The 16,492-nt window shown below is 44.0% G+C and overlaps 1 protein-coding gene across 2 annotated transcripts in view; it reads right to left on the reverse strand.

The window, feature by feature from the left end:
* man1a2 (mannosidase, alpha, class 1A, member 2) overlaps positions 1-10,354 on the reverse strand; it is a 127,509-nt gene extending 117,155 nt beyond the window's left edge. The window contains exons 1-3 of one of the 2 annotated variants that reach the window (XM_014174073.3): positions 10,146-10,354; positions 9,448-9,507; positions 8,369-8,838 (exon numbers count right to left, since the gene is read on the reverse strand). In XM_014174073.3, the coding sequence (XP_014029548.1) occupies positions 8,369-8,682 (314 nt within the window). In that variant the 5' untranslated portion in view covers positions 8,683-8,838; positions 9,448-9,507; positions 10,146-10,354. Of the gene's footprint in view, positions 1-8,368; positions 8,839-9,447 lie in introns of both variants that reach the window. The other variant, XM_014174072.3, reaches the window with a different exon arrangement.
* Between the last annotated feature and the right edge of the window lie 6,138 nt (positions 10,355-16,492).

Raw genomic sequence — 16,492 nt, forward strand, 5'->3', positions numbered from 1 at the left:
CCAGAGTAGATGAAGGGGAGGAGACTGGTTAAAGAAGGATTTTGAAGCCTTGAGACATGGATTGTGTATGTGTGCCATTCAGAGGGTGAATGGACAAGACAAAATATTTAAGTGCCTTTGAACGGGGTATTTTAGTAGGTGCCAGGCACACCGGTTTGGGTCAAGAACTGCAATGCTGCTGGGTTTTTCCACACTCAGTTATCAAAAATGGTCCACCACCCAAAGGACATCCAGCCAACTTGACACCACTGTGGGAAGCATTGGAGTCAACATGGGAGTCAACACAGCATCCCTGTGGAACACTTGACATCGCGTAGAGTCCATGCCCTAACAAATTCTCAATATTAGTAAGGTGTTCCTAATGTTTTGTACTCTAGTTCAACCACATTTCTCTATGGTTGTCTTTCAATAGCCATGTAGCATAGATCTCCCAGTCACGTTAGTCTTGTGTCTCTGGGGTTTTGTTTGTGTTGCACCTTCTCAGACCAGTCTGCCCATCTCTACCCCTCATCTTCCCCCCCCCCACACACACACACACACACACACACACACACACACACACACACACACACACACACACCGTTTACAGCTTGAGTACATTCTGGGATCATCAGAAAGACAAACCATCTAAAGCACAGGCATGAGAATCCCAGATCTAGGGCCATTAAGTTGCCTAGCCATTTCATGGATGGCAGAAACTGGTAGGTGGGTGGGGGGGGGGGAGAAGAGACACAGAGCTCATGTTTGGCTCCAGAGCCTGAGGAGCCCTGAGAGGAGATCCTCTCCATGGGTCATAAGTGAAAGCAGATGCCCAGCTGTTCCCAAACATAATACATTATTCATGAACAGCCAGCAACGCTGACCCAGGTAGTGTATTCACAGAGAGAAATCCCTGCGACATGACAGTATTTCACCATGGATTCAACCCAGTGAATGAGTTCCCCTAGCGCAACAAGCCGTAATGCCAGCTTTCCAACAGTCTAAAGCCTGTCGCATGCGTCTCAGTTGAAATAGTGTATGACAACCTTGTTACTGTTTGTTGGTGTTCTGCAAGTTATTCTGTTTTTTTTTTGGGGGGGGGGGGCTGATAAAAAAAACAGCATGTTAATAAAAGAAAATGAGAAAACCAAAGCCTCCCCATTGCTCTGCATGGTTACACCGATTTCACATGATTTAAACCCCCCCCCCCCCCCCCCACTGAAGAAGCAGCATATATTGGTAGTAGGCCTAATCATGTATGATGAGATGACAGTACCCATTGTGACCTGGAGGTGTTCAGCTATATTCTGAGAGACAGTGGATCAGGAACCCATTTTAGAAGTGCAGTCACACACACATGCTTCCTTCTCAGTGTGAAGGGCTGCCTGTCACTGGTTTCACCAGATCTGCAATCCAATACGCTTTGTTTCATAAGCTCCTCTGCACCGAGATGGGAGAGGTGTGCGCACGTGTAAATGTGAGTATTATTAGCAATGGTTCAGTGCAATGCTCACACACACAGAGCTGCAGATGAATCTAGTCATGCTGTTTGTGTCTGACATGGAGAGAATGAAGCAAAGAACAGAGGTATGATTCCTAAGATCACACCAATTATGATAAATCAGCAGGCTGGGGTGTCAGGCCGAACTATGACCCAGAGGTGCTTGCCTGCAATGCTACATGTAGATGAATGGGAGGGAAAGGCCACAGCTGCTGTATACATGCCAACACACTAACAGTAAATGACAAGCCAAGAGGTGAAGGGGTTACCTAGCTACAGCCATGGAAATAAACCTGATTATTAGAGATGCATTGTGAGGTTTATGTAATTACATTTACCTGTGGCTCAGTGCAACCACAGCTCTGGCATCGGGTTTCCTCTGGCAGAGACGGATGCACCTACTACGGAAGACGAGCACACAGACTCTGCAAGTAGGCTATTTTTTTATTCATGAATTGATCCCAACCTTGCTAAGGCTGGCTCTGGCATGATGACACTGGTTGGGCAAATTGTTCCTTCAAGGGACCAGGTCAATCTCTTACCGACTTGGCAGACAGAGATGTTTAAAAAAATACACAGTACCAGTCAAAAGTTTGGACAGACCTACTCATGCAAGGGTTTTTCTTCATTTTTACTATTTTCTACATTGTAGAATAATAGTGAAGACATCAAAACTTTGAAAGTACACATATGAATTCATGTAGTAACCCCCAAAAATATTACAAATCAAAATATATTTTATATTTGAGGTTCTTCAAAGTAGCAACCCTTTGCATACTAGGCATTCTCCAAACCAGCTATACCTGGAATACTTTTTCAACAGTCTTGAAGGAATACCAACATATGCTGAGCACTTGTTGGCTGCTTTCCCCTCACTCTGCGGTCCGACTCATCCCAAACCATCTCAATTGGGTTGAAGTCAGGTGATTGTGGAGGCCAAGTCATCTGATGCAGCACTCCATCACTCTCCTTCTTGGTCAAATACCCCGTACACAGCCTGGAGGTGTGTTGGGTCATTGTCCTGTTGAAAAACAAATGATAGTCCCACTAAGCACTAACCAGATGGGATGGCGTATCGCTGCAGAATGCTGTGGTAGCCATGCTGGTTAAGTGTGCCTTGAATTCTAAATAAATCCCTGACAGTGTCACCAGAAAAGCACCATCACACCTCCTCCATGCTTCGGGGGGGGGGGGGGGGGGGGGGGGGAAACCACACATGCGGAGATTATCCATTCACCTACCCTGCGTCTCACAAAGACATGGCGGTTGGAACCAAGAATCTCAAATTTGGACTCATTAGACCAAAGGACAGATTTCCACCGGTCTAACATCCATTGCTCGTGTTTTGTAGCTCAAGCAAGTCTCTTACTGGTGTCCTTTATTAGTGGTTTCTTTGCAGCAATTCGACCATGAAGGCCTGATTCACGCAGTCTCCTCTGAACAGTTGATGTTGATGTGTCTGTAACTTGAACTCTGTGAAGCATTTATTTGGGCTGCAATTTCTCAGGCTGGTAACTCTAATTAACTTATCCTCTGCAGCAGAGGTAACTCTGGGTCGTCCTTTCCTGTGGCGGTCCTCATGAGAGCCAGTTTCATCAATAGCGCTTGATGGTTTTTGTGACTGCACTTGAATAAACGTTCAAAGTTCTTTACATTTTCTGGATTGACTGTCCTGCATGTGTTATAGTAATGATGGACTGTCATTTCTCTTGCTTATTTGAACTGTTCTTGCCATAATATAGACTTGGTATTTTAGCAAATAGGGCTATCTTCTGTGTACCACGCCTACCTTGTCACAACAACTGATTGGCTCAAACGCATTAAGGAAAGAAATTCCACAAATTAACTTTTAACAAGGCACACCTGTTAATTAAAATGCATTCCAGGTGACTACCTCGAAGCTGGTTGAGAGAATGCCAAGAGTGTGCAAAGCTGTCAAGGTAAAGGGTGGCTATTTAAAGAATCTCAAATATATTTTTTACTTGTTTAACACTTTGTTTACTACATGATTCCATGTATGTTATTCGCTAGTTTTGATGTCTTCACTATTATTCTACAAGGTAGACATTTTTTTTAATTTTTATCCTGGAATGAGTAGATGTGTTCACACTTTTGACTAGTACACTGTGTGTGTGTGTGTGTGTGTGTGTGTGTGTGTGTGTGTGTGTGTGTAACCGATGTGAAATGGCTAGCTAGTTAGCGGGGTGCGCACTAATAGCGTTTCAATCTGTGACGTCACTCGCTCTGAGACCTTGAAGTAGTCGTTCCCCTTGCCCTGCAAGGGCCGCGGCTTTTGTGGAGCGATGGGTAACGATGCTTTGAGGGTGACTGTTGTTGAAGTGTGCAGAACGTCCCTGGTTCGAGCCCAGGTAGGGGCGAGGAGAGGGACGGAAGCTATACTGTTACGCGTGTATGTATGTATACACACACAATTAATTGTGCTCTTTCATGGACAATAACATTAGTGATGCCTATGAATGCATGTGTCCTTTCCCAAAATCTGTTTGGTGAACACTGGCTGAACCCGTCAGATAACTAGATGTGTTGATAGGATTCAAAACAAACTGACCGAAAACAGGTAAGAAATATCTAAAACAACTTCAGATCTGTCAGTAATTCCTAATGGATTTCTCAACTCACCCTCAAGCTTAACGTTCAACTTAACCATAGGCATAAATAAATCAGGAACACAGCACACTGTAAAAAAAAAATCTAGTCATGTTTACGAGAGTATACTGAACTCAGTTCAAGCTGGGAGTTAAAAGCACGTGAGCCAAGGATTCAATCCTTTACAATTTAATGTCACTGCCAAGAAATCACACCACCTTCGGCAAAAATGGGCCGATGCAACAGAGGACAGTACAGGGAGAGCACCAACCAGACGTGGAGCTAAACATGCACTTAAAACCAACTTTCATATCTGAAACATATACAGGAACAAAAGAAGAAAACCCATGGTACAATGTAATAATTATCTGGACTCTAGTTATTCTCCTAGAACATATTTCCTGAGGGGATTTTTTTAAATCCTCCTTGTACTCATTCAGGGCCCGTTTGAACACTGTCCTCACTAACACACGATGACGATGTTTTGCTAATCGCTGAGTCAGCTGTAAAAACAAAAATGCAAAGCCGAATACATTTCCATAAGCTGTGAGCGACAAAAACACAGCCAAAAAAGAAGAAAAAAACTAAAACAAACTAATTAATGGTTCTGGGAGGTTAAACGCAGAGTGCTCGTTCAAAATTCGTCATGTAGATGAACTAAACACTAACCATATCCCACCCCCTCAAACCCCACCGGTTCAGCCAATTTCAGTTGGCAGTGATGCCATTGTCTGAGGGTGCCACCAACACCTTCTTTCAATGAAAACTAAACCCCATCTACAGTGAGCAACTGAAACATAGCAAAACCCTCTTTACTTCAGCAATACAATAGTGACTACTGCAGTGTTGTTCACACTGACATGAAGCCTACCACTTATTTCTGATCCCGACCTCATCTCTTCCCAGGCATCAAACAGCAATAAATATTTTATTTTGGGCAGGCCACATCAACGTAAGCTATGGCAAGGTCTCTGACAAATAGAAAAATAAAAACACGCCTCAGAGGAGGTGGTGACAGAGGTCCCTGCAGAGCGAGCAGTAGAGAAAAAGCTTTTAACACTTACTGCTCTCTACATCTAACGACTGCTTCACAAATGCCCACAACACACCTGTCGGGACAACTCCACCTTACCCACCTCTCACATGCAAGCAAAAAGCAACCTACAGTAAACAGGGGCCCTGATTTTTGTGATAAATAATTTACAGGTAAATCTAAACGTTACAGTAGGTTAAAACATTTGGGGAAAAATAAGGGGCATGCTAGTTACTAAAATACTATAGTGCTAGTAGTGCCCTACTTTCATTCTTTGTGAAGCACTTGTCAACTCCAGCAGAAAGTGTGTGTGTGTTCAACTCATTGAACTGGTGAATGAACAGTCAGTAGAGACAAATGTCTGTCAATGGTGATTGCAACCTCTTTTTGCCAGGTTTGTCTTCCAATCAGGAACACATCAGCTGAACTACAAGTTCAGTCTTACATAACCTGCACACAAAGAAATTAACCAAAAGCTAGGTGTTAGAATCTAAAGCCTTGCAGGCCTTAATGCTCAAATAAGTTATTTTTCAAATCCGTTTTGGAATACTGGCTGTCCAAACAGCAAGTTACAAGTGACCAAATCAGATGTGGTGTGTTCAAACAGCAGTCATTTGTTGACATGGCAATGCTAGTTGTCATAGTAAAGACGAATGTGTAAGCAGTGTAGGCTGATTAGTTTGCGACATAACGTCTGAGTGCACCACCAAAGTGACGGTGCACGCCATGGACATGTCCCAGTTGCTTTGAATGTTCAAAATCATAGTGTAAGAACTCAAAGCCTCAAAATGATGATCAAACTTTTAAAACAAGTCCTTTATGTCTAGCTACAGCAGTCAACTAGTTAGGTAGCCATTTAGCATTCCAGCACATTCACTCATTTTTTTGTAAACAATTAACAAGCTTCAAATCAAACTTTATTTGCCACATGCGCCGAATACATGTGTAGATCTTACAGAGAAATGCTTACTTACAAGCCCTTAACTATTATTGAACTGCACTGTTGGTTAACAAAATATTTACCAAATGAACTAAGTAAAAAATTATAAAAAGTAACAGAAAAAAAATAACAATAACGGTACCGAGTCAATGTGCGAGGGTACAGGTTAGTCGAGGTAATGTGTACATGTAGGTAGGGGTGAAGTGACTATGGATAGATAATAAACAGCGAGTAGCAGCAGTGTAAAAAACAAATGGGTGTCAATGTAAATAATCCAGTGGCCATTTGGTTAATTGTTCAGCAGTCTTATGGCTTGGGGGTAGAAGCTGTTAAGGAGCCTTTTGGTCCTAGACTTGGCGTTCCGGTACCGCTTTCCGTGCGGTAGAAGAGAAAAAAACTGTCTATATGACTGGAGTCTGACAATTTTATGGGCTTTCCTCTGACACCGCCTATTATATAGGTCCTGGATGGCAGGAAGCTTGGCCCCAGTGATGTACTGGGCCTTTCGCACTACCCTCTGTAGCGCCTTACGGTCAGATGCCGAGCAGTTACCATACCAGGCTGTGATGCAACCGGTTAGGATGCTCTCAATGGTGCAGCTGTAGAACTATTTGAGGAACTGGGGACCCATGCCAAATCTTTTCAGTCTTCTGAGGAGGAAAAGGTGTTCTCGTGCACTCTTCACGACTGTCTTGGACCATGATGGTGTCCACATCACCAACGAACTAAGGAACATGAAACTCTCGACCCGCTCCACTACAGCCCCGTCGATGTTAATGGGGGCCTGTTTGGCCCGCCTTTTCCTGTAGTCCACGATCAGCTCCTTTGTCTTGCTCACATTGAGGAAGAGGTTGCTGTCACCATACGGCCAGGTCTCTGACCTCCTCCCTATAGGCCGTCTCATCGTTGTCGGTGATCAGGCCTAGCACTGTTGTGTCGTCAGCAAACTTAATGACGGTGTTGGAGTCGTGTTTGGCCACGCAGTTGTGGGTGAACAGGGAGTACAGAAGGGGACGAAGCACAGCCCTGAGGGGCCCCAGTGTTGAGGAGCAGCGTAGCAGATGCGTTGTTGCCTACCCTTACCACCGGGAGTGGCCCATCAGGAAGTCCAGGATCCAGTTGCAGAGGGAAGTGTTTAGTCCCAGAGTCCTTAGCTTAGTGATGAGCTTTGTGGGCACTATGGTGTTGAACTCTGAGCTGCAGTCAATGAACAGCATTCTCACATAGGTGTTCCTTTTGTCCAGGTGGGAAAGGGCAGTGTACAGTAGAGTGCGACTGAGATTGCGTCATCTGTGGATCTGTTCGGGCGGTATGCGAATTGGAGTGGGTCTAGGGTATCCGGGAGGATGCTGTTGTGAGCCATGACCAACCTTTCAAAGCACTTCATGGCTACCAATGTGAGTGCTACGGGGCAGTAGTCATTTAGGCAGCTACCACATGTTCTTGTCAAATTCAGAGTAGCTAGCAAGCAACGAGATATGCCAAATAATCTAAAAACGACTTGGTCAAATAAATCTAATTTGACCTTTCAGACAAGTCGCATGGACAGGAATCAGATTTGTATCTGATTTCAAACCACCTTCTTTGGTGGCTTGAAATGTGCATTGAAACATCCGATTCCATGTGCTTTTTGACTGTTCAGACTGCATGAAAAATAACATATTTGAATACGCAAAAAAATATGATTTGAATTGCTTTAAACTGCCTGTGTGAACAAGGTTGAGAGTAACCCAGATGCATAAATGCTACAGGAGTTCTTATTGTGTTGGTTTCAGTGGCCATCCCTCACCCCTAGGTATGAAATGCAGAAGACACATTTCAGTTGAATACATTCAGTTGCACAACTCACTAGGTATCTCCCTTTCCTTTCCCACCTGGCTTTTTAGAGTCATGTGACTGTACTCCGGTAGCTCTTGAATAAGATCTGTGGTCACACAATTTGCTGGAGATACGGACCAGACAGACAGTGTTATTTTATGTAAATCCTACTGATGGCCCAATAAGCGGTTGAGTTCTACATAGATGATTTCTCTGCTCCTCTTTTTTCAAAGCCGTCATAGGGCGGCGCACAATTGGCCCAGCGTCATCCGGGTTTGGCCATCATCGAAAATAAGATTTTGTTCTTAACTGATATGCCTAGTTAAATAAAGGTTAGATTTAAAAAATGTTTTTAAATAAAAGCAGTGTCTAATAATTGTAGCCTAGTTGGAGTTGCTTTAGAGATTGCACTTTTGTAGTGCATTTTAATTCACACTGACATGTGTAAAGTTTAGGGAGCAACAGGTGCGCAGTCCTCAGCATCTCTTACCTGTGTCTGTGTTCATCATGGTCCCCCTGTCCATGTATGACCACCTGTCCACCAGGATGCTTAGCTCCTTTGGGCGCCTCGATGTGCGGAATCAGCACGTCTTCCAAGCCCAGGTCGAAGCGCTTGTGTTTTGAGTTGTCCGGGAGGAAGAAGAAAGCTCCAAAGCATAAAGTGATGAAGGCACTGAGGATGAGGAGAAGGATAAACTTCTCTGAGAGCCTCAGAGTGGCTCTGTGGTGTGGGAAAGAGGCGGCGCCGGGTGACAGGGTGGGTATCCTGCGGCCCGACAGTGGCAGTAGAGCTGGTGTGGTCATGTTGGACTGTGGAATTTAACTCAGGGTGGACAAATGTCACGGCTGTATTATCTGCTGCTGTATTATCTCATTGTGGCGGCGAGTACGTGTCCAGAAATCAAGTGTCGTGGTCCCTCAGTGAAGTGACTGGTCACCAGTAAATGTATGGGTTTGATTCTGAAATTGAAGGAGAGAGTAATGAGGAAATAGCAGGTAGCTACATTACTCCGATATTATCGTATGGTTGATTAGCCTGAAAACTGCCTGTCTTACAGTCAGACAAATAGCATAAAAAAAAGGTCACACAGAATACACTGGAGGCTTTTAAAAGTCATTACATTTACGAAAACATGAGCACATGCTTCTGACTAGGGTGAACTGTACTATATTTATGAAGCACACAATCTTAGTTTGTCCATAAGGATAAGTCATACAGAACGCACAGTGCATTGAAAGCACTTCCCCAGGAGTGTCGGCAAATAAATGTGTCAAACCGGTTTGAAAAGGGAAAGATATTTCTAGGTATGCAGGCTAGCAGATGTTACATAAAATAGCTACGTAGATCGCAGAAACACCTGCGTGAGCGCGTGATACCATCAAAACCACCACCCTTCAGCGATATACCTAGGGTATTAAACTCCACTTCTTCACCGTGGAGTTTAGTCAGTTATGATATAACAAATGTAGTGCGAGACGACACATTGTTTAAAAATAATGTTACTGTAATATAATTCAAAGTAGCACTTAAGAATATTTAGTTCATCAGCATGGAGAAACCAATCTTACCGTGCAAATCCTTTTGTCATTCTGATCCATGTTGTTTGGTTGTGACGCTAACGTTGTGAACTGGATAACAAAAAAACGAATCAAACCGAACGACAACTATTAATACAGTTAAGCAATTGTTTAATACCTAACTAACTAAATGTTGTAAACTAATTGAGCAGGATACATAGCTTTCAAACAGTGAGAAATTAACATCCGAGCGATTGTCGCATCATCGACAAGAATGAAGCCTTAATAGTTAAATTACCGAGAAACTCCCCCATTACCATTTCATAAACAAATGCGCAGGTAAAATGTTATGTTCCCTTTAAAATCAACCACGTCTTGCTAGCTAGTTGAATACTCCCAATATTTTCTCAGCTTCCTCACACTGCCCTACGTCTGATGTCGGCGTCTCCACAGAATACCAAGTTCATCCGCTGAATTGACAGGCTTGGCTAGCACAGCTAGATGGCTAGCTAGCTAAAGGAGAAACTGACTATCTACCATTAGCTGATTAAACACATACATGTGCACCCGCAATATTATATTGTAATATTAGCAACTTTTCTTTCGGATATGTTGAGGTTTGTAAAACGACTTGGCCAAAAGACTGCGCCTTTTTCTGTAAAGGCATCTACCTAGCTAGCTACTGTAAGCTAGCTAGCTATCAGAGGCGGTCCGTTACGATTGTTTCGCTGCTGCTGCTGCTGCATCACCTCAATAATGCCTTTGAGGAAATCGGTGACAGAAAAGCATCCTAGTCCACAGTTTCCAAATAGCCGCTTTAAGAAATGTGCTCATGTCTTCAGGTAGCTAGTTATGATTTCCTTTAGGAGTTTTGCTTTCCACTTTGCTTCTTTCGTTGTGGATAACTGGCCCTGTCTATGTTCAGGCATGTTGACACTGCTGCAAAGAACGAAGGCTCCTCCCCTCAATCTCAGCCTGGTAAATTTAGGGAGCGTCTATCAATTTCGAAAGGCTATTTGCAACGTGCTTATCTGTGTAAATTAGCAGTGTTCTGGCATATCTGATATTTTTACACTAATAGGTGTTTTGATAATCAGATCAGATGTCATTGGTCAAAAAGAATGCATTTCACAGGGATGCTGGCCAAGGCTGACTTCAATGCTTCACACAGTTGTGTCAAATTGGCCGGATGGTGGAACAGTATTGAGACACACGGAAACTGTTGAGCGTGAAAAAAACAGCAGCGTTGCAGTTCTTGACACATACCTGGAACTTACATATTTTGTCTTGACCATTCACCCTCTGAATGGCACAAACACACAATCTATTTTTTATTTTATTTTTATTTCACCTTTATTTAACCAGGTAGGCTAGTTGAGAACAAGTTCTCATTTACAACTGCGACCTGGCCAAGATAAAGCAAAGCAGTGCGACACAAACAACAACACAGAGTTACACATGGAATAAACAAGCGTACAGTCAATAACACAATATAAAAAAAAAGTCTATATACAGTGTGCAAATGGTGTGAAGAGGTAAGGCAATAAATAGGCCATAGTAGCGAAGTAATTACAATTTAGCAAATTAACACTGGAGTGATAGATGTGCAGATGATGATGTGCAAGTAGAAATACTGGTGTGCAAAAGAGCAGAAAAGTAAGTAAAAACAATATGGGGATGAGGTAGGTAGATTGGATGGGCTATTTACAGATGGGCTATGAACAGCTGCAGCGATCGGTTAGCTGCTCAGATAGCTGATGTTTAAAGTTAGTGAGGGAAATATAAGGCTTCAGCGATTTTTGCAATTCGTTCCAGTCATTGGCAGCAGAGAACTGGAAGGAAAGGAGATATACCTGCTGGAGCGTGTGCTACGGGTGGGTGCTGTTATCGTGACCAGTGAGCTGAGATAAGGCGGAGCTTTACCTAGCAAAGACTTATAGATGACCTGGAGCCAGTGGGTCTGGCGACGAATATGTAGCGAGGGCCAGCCAACTAGAGCATACAGGTCGCAGTGGTGGGTGGCTTTGGTGCCAAAACGGATGGCACTGTGATAGACTGCATCCAGTATGCTGAGTAGAGTGTTTGAGGCTATTTTGTAAATGACATCACCAAAGTCGAGGATCGGTAGGATAGTCAGTTTTACGAGGGTATGTTTGGCGGCGTGAGTGAAGGAGGCTTTGTTGCAAAATAGGAAGCCGATTCTAGATTTAATTTTGGATTGGAGATGTTTAATAAGAGTCTGGAAGGAGAGTTTACAGTCTAGCCAGACACCTAGGTATTTATAGTTGTCCACATATTCTAAGTCAGAACCGTCCAGAGTAGTGATGCTAGTCGAGCGGTCGGGTGCTGGCAGCGAATGGTTGAAAAGCATGCATTTAGTTTTACTAGCGTTTAAGAGCAGTTGGAGGCCACAGAAGGAGTGTTGTATGGCATTGAAGCTCGTTTGGAGGTTTGTTAACACAGTGTCCAAAGAAGGGCCAGAAGTATACAGAATGGTGTCGTCTGCGTAGAGGTGGATCAGGGAATATCGCGCAGCAAGAGCGACATCGTTGATATATATGCAGAGAAAAGAGTCGGCCCGAGAATTGAACCCTGTGGTACCCCCATAGAGACTGCCAGAGGTCTGGACAACAGGACCTCCGATTTCACACTGAACTCTATCTGAGAAGTAGTTGATGAACCAGGCGAGGCAGTCATTTGAGAAACCAAGGCTGTTGAGACTGCCGATAAGAATACGGTGATTGACAGAGTCGAACGCCTTGGCCAGGTTGATGAAGACGGCTGCACAGTACTGTATTTTATCGATGGCGGTTATGATATCGTTTAGTACCTTGAGCGTGGCTGAGGTGCACCCGTGACCAGCTCGGAAACCGGATTGCATAGCGGAGAAGGTACGGTGGGATTCGAAATGGTCAGTGATCTGTTTGTTAACTTGGCTTTCGAAGACTTTAGAAAGGCAGGGCAGGATGGATATAGGTATATAACAGTTTGGGTCTAGAGTGTCACCCCCTTCGAAGAGGGGGATGACCGCGGCAGCTTTCCAATCTTTAGGGATCTCGAATGATACAAAAGAGAGGTTGAACAGACTGGTAAATAGGGGTTTCAACAATGGCGGCAGATCATTTTAGAAAGAGAGGGTCCAGATAGTCTAGCCAGACTGATTTGTACGGGTCCAGGTTTTGCAGCTCTTTCAGAACATCTGCTATCTGGATTTGGGTGAAGGAGAAGCTGGGGAGGCTTGGGCAAGTTGCTGCGGGGGGTGCGGAGCTGTTGGCCGGGGTTGGGGTAGCCAGGAGGAAAGCATGGCCAGCCGTAGAGAAATGCTTATTGAAATTATCGATTATCGTGGATTTATCAGTGGTGACAGTGTTACCTAGCCTCAGTGCAGTGGGCAGCAGGGAGGAGGTGCTCTTATTCTCCATGGACTTTACAGTGTCCCAAAACTTTTTGGAGTTAGAGCTACAGGATGCAAATTTCTGTTTGAAAAAGCTAGCTTTTGCTTTCCTGACTGACTGCGTGTATTGGTTCCTGACTTCCCTGAAAAGTTGCATATCGCGGGGACTATTCGATGCTAGTGCAGTCCGCCACAGGACGTTTTTGTGCTGGTTGAGGGCAGTCAGGTCTGGAGTGAACCAAGGGCTATATCTGTTCTAAGTTCTACATTTTTTGAAAGGGGCATGCTTATTTAAGATGGTGAGGAAATTATTTTTAAAGAACGACCAGGCATCCCCGACTGACGGGAGGTCAATATCCTTCCAGGATACCCGAGCCAGGTCGATTAGAAAGGCCTGCTCGCAGAATTGTTTTAGGGAGCGTTTGACAGTGATGAGGGCTGGTCGTTTGATCACGGACCCATTGCGGATGCAGGTCAATGAGGCAGTGATCGCTGAGATCCTGAATGAAAACCGTAGAGGTGTATTTGGAGGGCAAGTTGGTCAGGATAATATCTATGAGGGTGCCCATGTTTACGGATTTAGGGTTGTACCTGGTGGGTTCCTTGATAATTTGTGTGAGATTGAGGGCATCTAGCTTAGATTGTAGGACTGCCGGGGTGTTAATCATATCCCAGTTTAGGTCACCTAACAGAACGAACTCTGAAGATAGATGGGGGGCAATCAATTCACATATGGTGTCCAGTGCACAGCTGGGAGCTGAGGGGGGTCTATAACAGGCGACAACAGTGAGAGACTTCTTTCTGGAGAGATTCATTTTTAAAATTAGAAGCTCGAACTGATTGGGCATAGACCTGGAAAGTATGACAGAACTTTGCAGGCTATCTCTGCAGTAGATTGCAACTCCTCCCCCTTTGGCAGTTCTATCTTGACGGAAAATGTTGTAGTTGGGGATGGAAATCTCAGAATTTTTGGTGGCCTTCCTAAATCAGGATTCAGACACGGCAAGGAGATCAGGGTTGGCGGAGTGTGCTCAAGCAGTGAGTAAAACAAACTTAGGGAGGAGGCTTCTGATGTTAACATGCATGAAACCAAGGCTTTTTTGTCTCAAGGCTTAACAATCCTTCTTTACCCTATCTCCTCCCATTCATCTACACTGATTGAAGTGGATTTAACAAGTGACATCAATAAAGGATTCAAGCTTTCACCTGGTCATGGAAAGAGCGGGTGTTCTTAATGTATTCTACACTCAGTGTATGGATCCAGCAATTATTGCTTTAGTAGTCTCACTACACTAGGTAGAAGGGCTGCCTCTTACAATGTTAACAATGGTCGTGTTTCCCTGCTCATACTTTGCTGACGTATGCCAGATCTTACAACGCCTGGATAGGTATTTTACGTATCAGCTAACCACATCATATGGTATAGTAATTTGGTACCTGACCGCCCAGTCGATGATGTGGCATGCAACCATTGGTTGATGCATGCAAATTCTGAGCAGGGGAACACAAACAATATTGGCCTAGGTCTGTGATTTCCGAGACTACTTTGCAAGGTCTTAAATTAAGGTACGGGAGCATTTAGGCCTAGGAAGAATTATGGGAAAGTGGATGTTTTTTTTTTACATTTTAATTTTATAGAAATACATTTTGTGTGGAAACAAGATCAATGACCCTATACAATGCACTCTTCTTTGTCTAACAAAGCGTGCAATTAGCCTAATCATTTGTCAGTTTACAGAGTGCAACTTTTGTCCCGACTACCAGACAAAATGTGTTTTCTGCTCACTGTTTCTACCAAGTCTGAAACTATCTATTCACACTGTGTCTAGTGGCAGTATAAGTTGTGATAATGGTTGTGTTGTCATTAGTGTTGTTATGTCTGCTTATTTTACAGTATGTCGATGAGGGGGCCGGAGTAAGCATTTCTTGACACATGAAGTCAATCCATCTTGAAATGCGGTCACGTCCTGCTGAGTCAGGGGAGCCCGAGTCCGTCAGTGAGTCCTTGAGCTGCCATTAGCTCGGGCCCAACTCTGCAGTCCACACCACAGGGCCACTGGGCTGATTTATGTGACACCCCTCACTGAGTGAATTAGTGGTGTGGTGCCATATGACAATTGGGTACTTTTTCCACAGAATGTGCCATAATCAATGTAGAGTCCTCTTTGGAGACGGATCATGTGAGTCACGAACGCTTGCTCAAAAACTGTACATTTAAAACACTGTGCAGGTGACAATCTGCCTAAAACACAAAAGGACTGATGCTTTTTTAAAGCTGAGTCAAATTCCGGAGGGAGGGGGACCGTTTGCTTCACTGCATCTCTGGTTATCAATGTCAGAGGGCTATGGATCATTGGCCTGGAGAGGATTCATGGTGAACTTCAAGCCCAATAAAACAATGCAGCAAAGACAAAGTGCTCATTACAAACACTTCAAGAGAGGAAAAAAAGAGTGGAGAGGGAAAAAGAAACAAAGAGAGAACAAATGGTGAGGGAGATAAAGATTTAGAAAGATGAGGCCTTGGTGCAGCAAATGAAACGCCAACATCCAGCAGGTAAACATAATGAAACAGCATCTGTCTTTGGAGCGCCATGTGAACGAGAGGGTGAATTACGACAGTTTAAACCCAGTCAACAGCGTAGAGTACCATCATACCACCCTGGGGATCTGGGCCAGGACAAGGGTAAGAGGATGAGCTCCCACGCTGCGGCAGAAAATATGCTGATGGAGACTCAGTCAGTCAGAACAGTGTTTGTGGGGGTAATTAAACTGTGTAGTATTCATGAACTCTGTATACACACATCTTTTAGGCCCAAGATTTCTGTACGTTAAGTCCTGTATGGCCACGTTCACATTATTGCCTGGAGATAACCATTGGGCACTCCACTCTCCTGTGTGATGTAGGGTCCATTTAGAGCTATGCAACTACATTAGTGTGATGGCTATGGCTCTGGCCCCTGTGTGAAATCAGGTTACACTGTGATCAGAGTGACCCATTGTCGGAATCTTTATGTGTCACAAACACACAGAAAATCATCTCTAACTCTGCTCACTGCACCATGGAGCAGTAGCTACAGTGCAGTGGATTCCTCCTGCTCGGTTCATTCTATCTGTACTGCGTGCTGTATCTATCTAGTCCAAAGGGAATTGACTAATAATATATTACGCATTTTGGCCTAGAAAGTGGATCCTGCGATGCACATGAATAATTGAGGTTGAACTAATATAAACGAATTAAACTAAATTATTCAAAGTTCAGCATGGTCAGACTCTACAAGGCATTGGCATTCCATCACTGTACATTTATAATTACAAACTGCTCTGGGTTCATGTTCTTTTAAATTACCTCTATTTCAACCTCTGCAATGATGAAGAACATTGTGGCTCATCTCTTGGAGCCCTGAGATGAAGAGCCTATCAGAGTGGGATGTCAGACAGTGTCATAACATGGTTGTCGTGGTGATGTGACTTGGCGAGCTCTTGACAGGAGAGGGATAAAGATGAAGTCATCACCTCAGAAACGCACACACACACAGGAGTGATGAGAAAGACAGGAGTATGATGATCAGCTCAGCTGAACACGCCAAGAGAAAGGGAGAGAGAGAGTCAGTGAATGAAACAGGTAGGTTCCTTGTGAGAGAAGGAATACAAATTCAGGGAGAAAGACAGAGAGGGAGGGGAGAGGAATAAGGGACTAAGGGT

Source organism: Salmo salar, chromosome 25, assembly GCF_965601325.2.
Source record: "Salmo salar chromosome 25, fSalSal1, whole genome shotgun sequence".
NCBI lineage: Eukaryota > Metazoa > Chordata > Actinopteri > Salmoniformes > Salmonidae > Salmo > Salmo salar.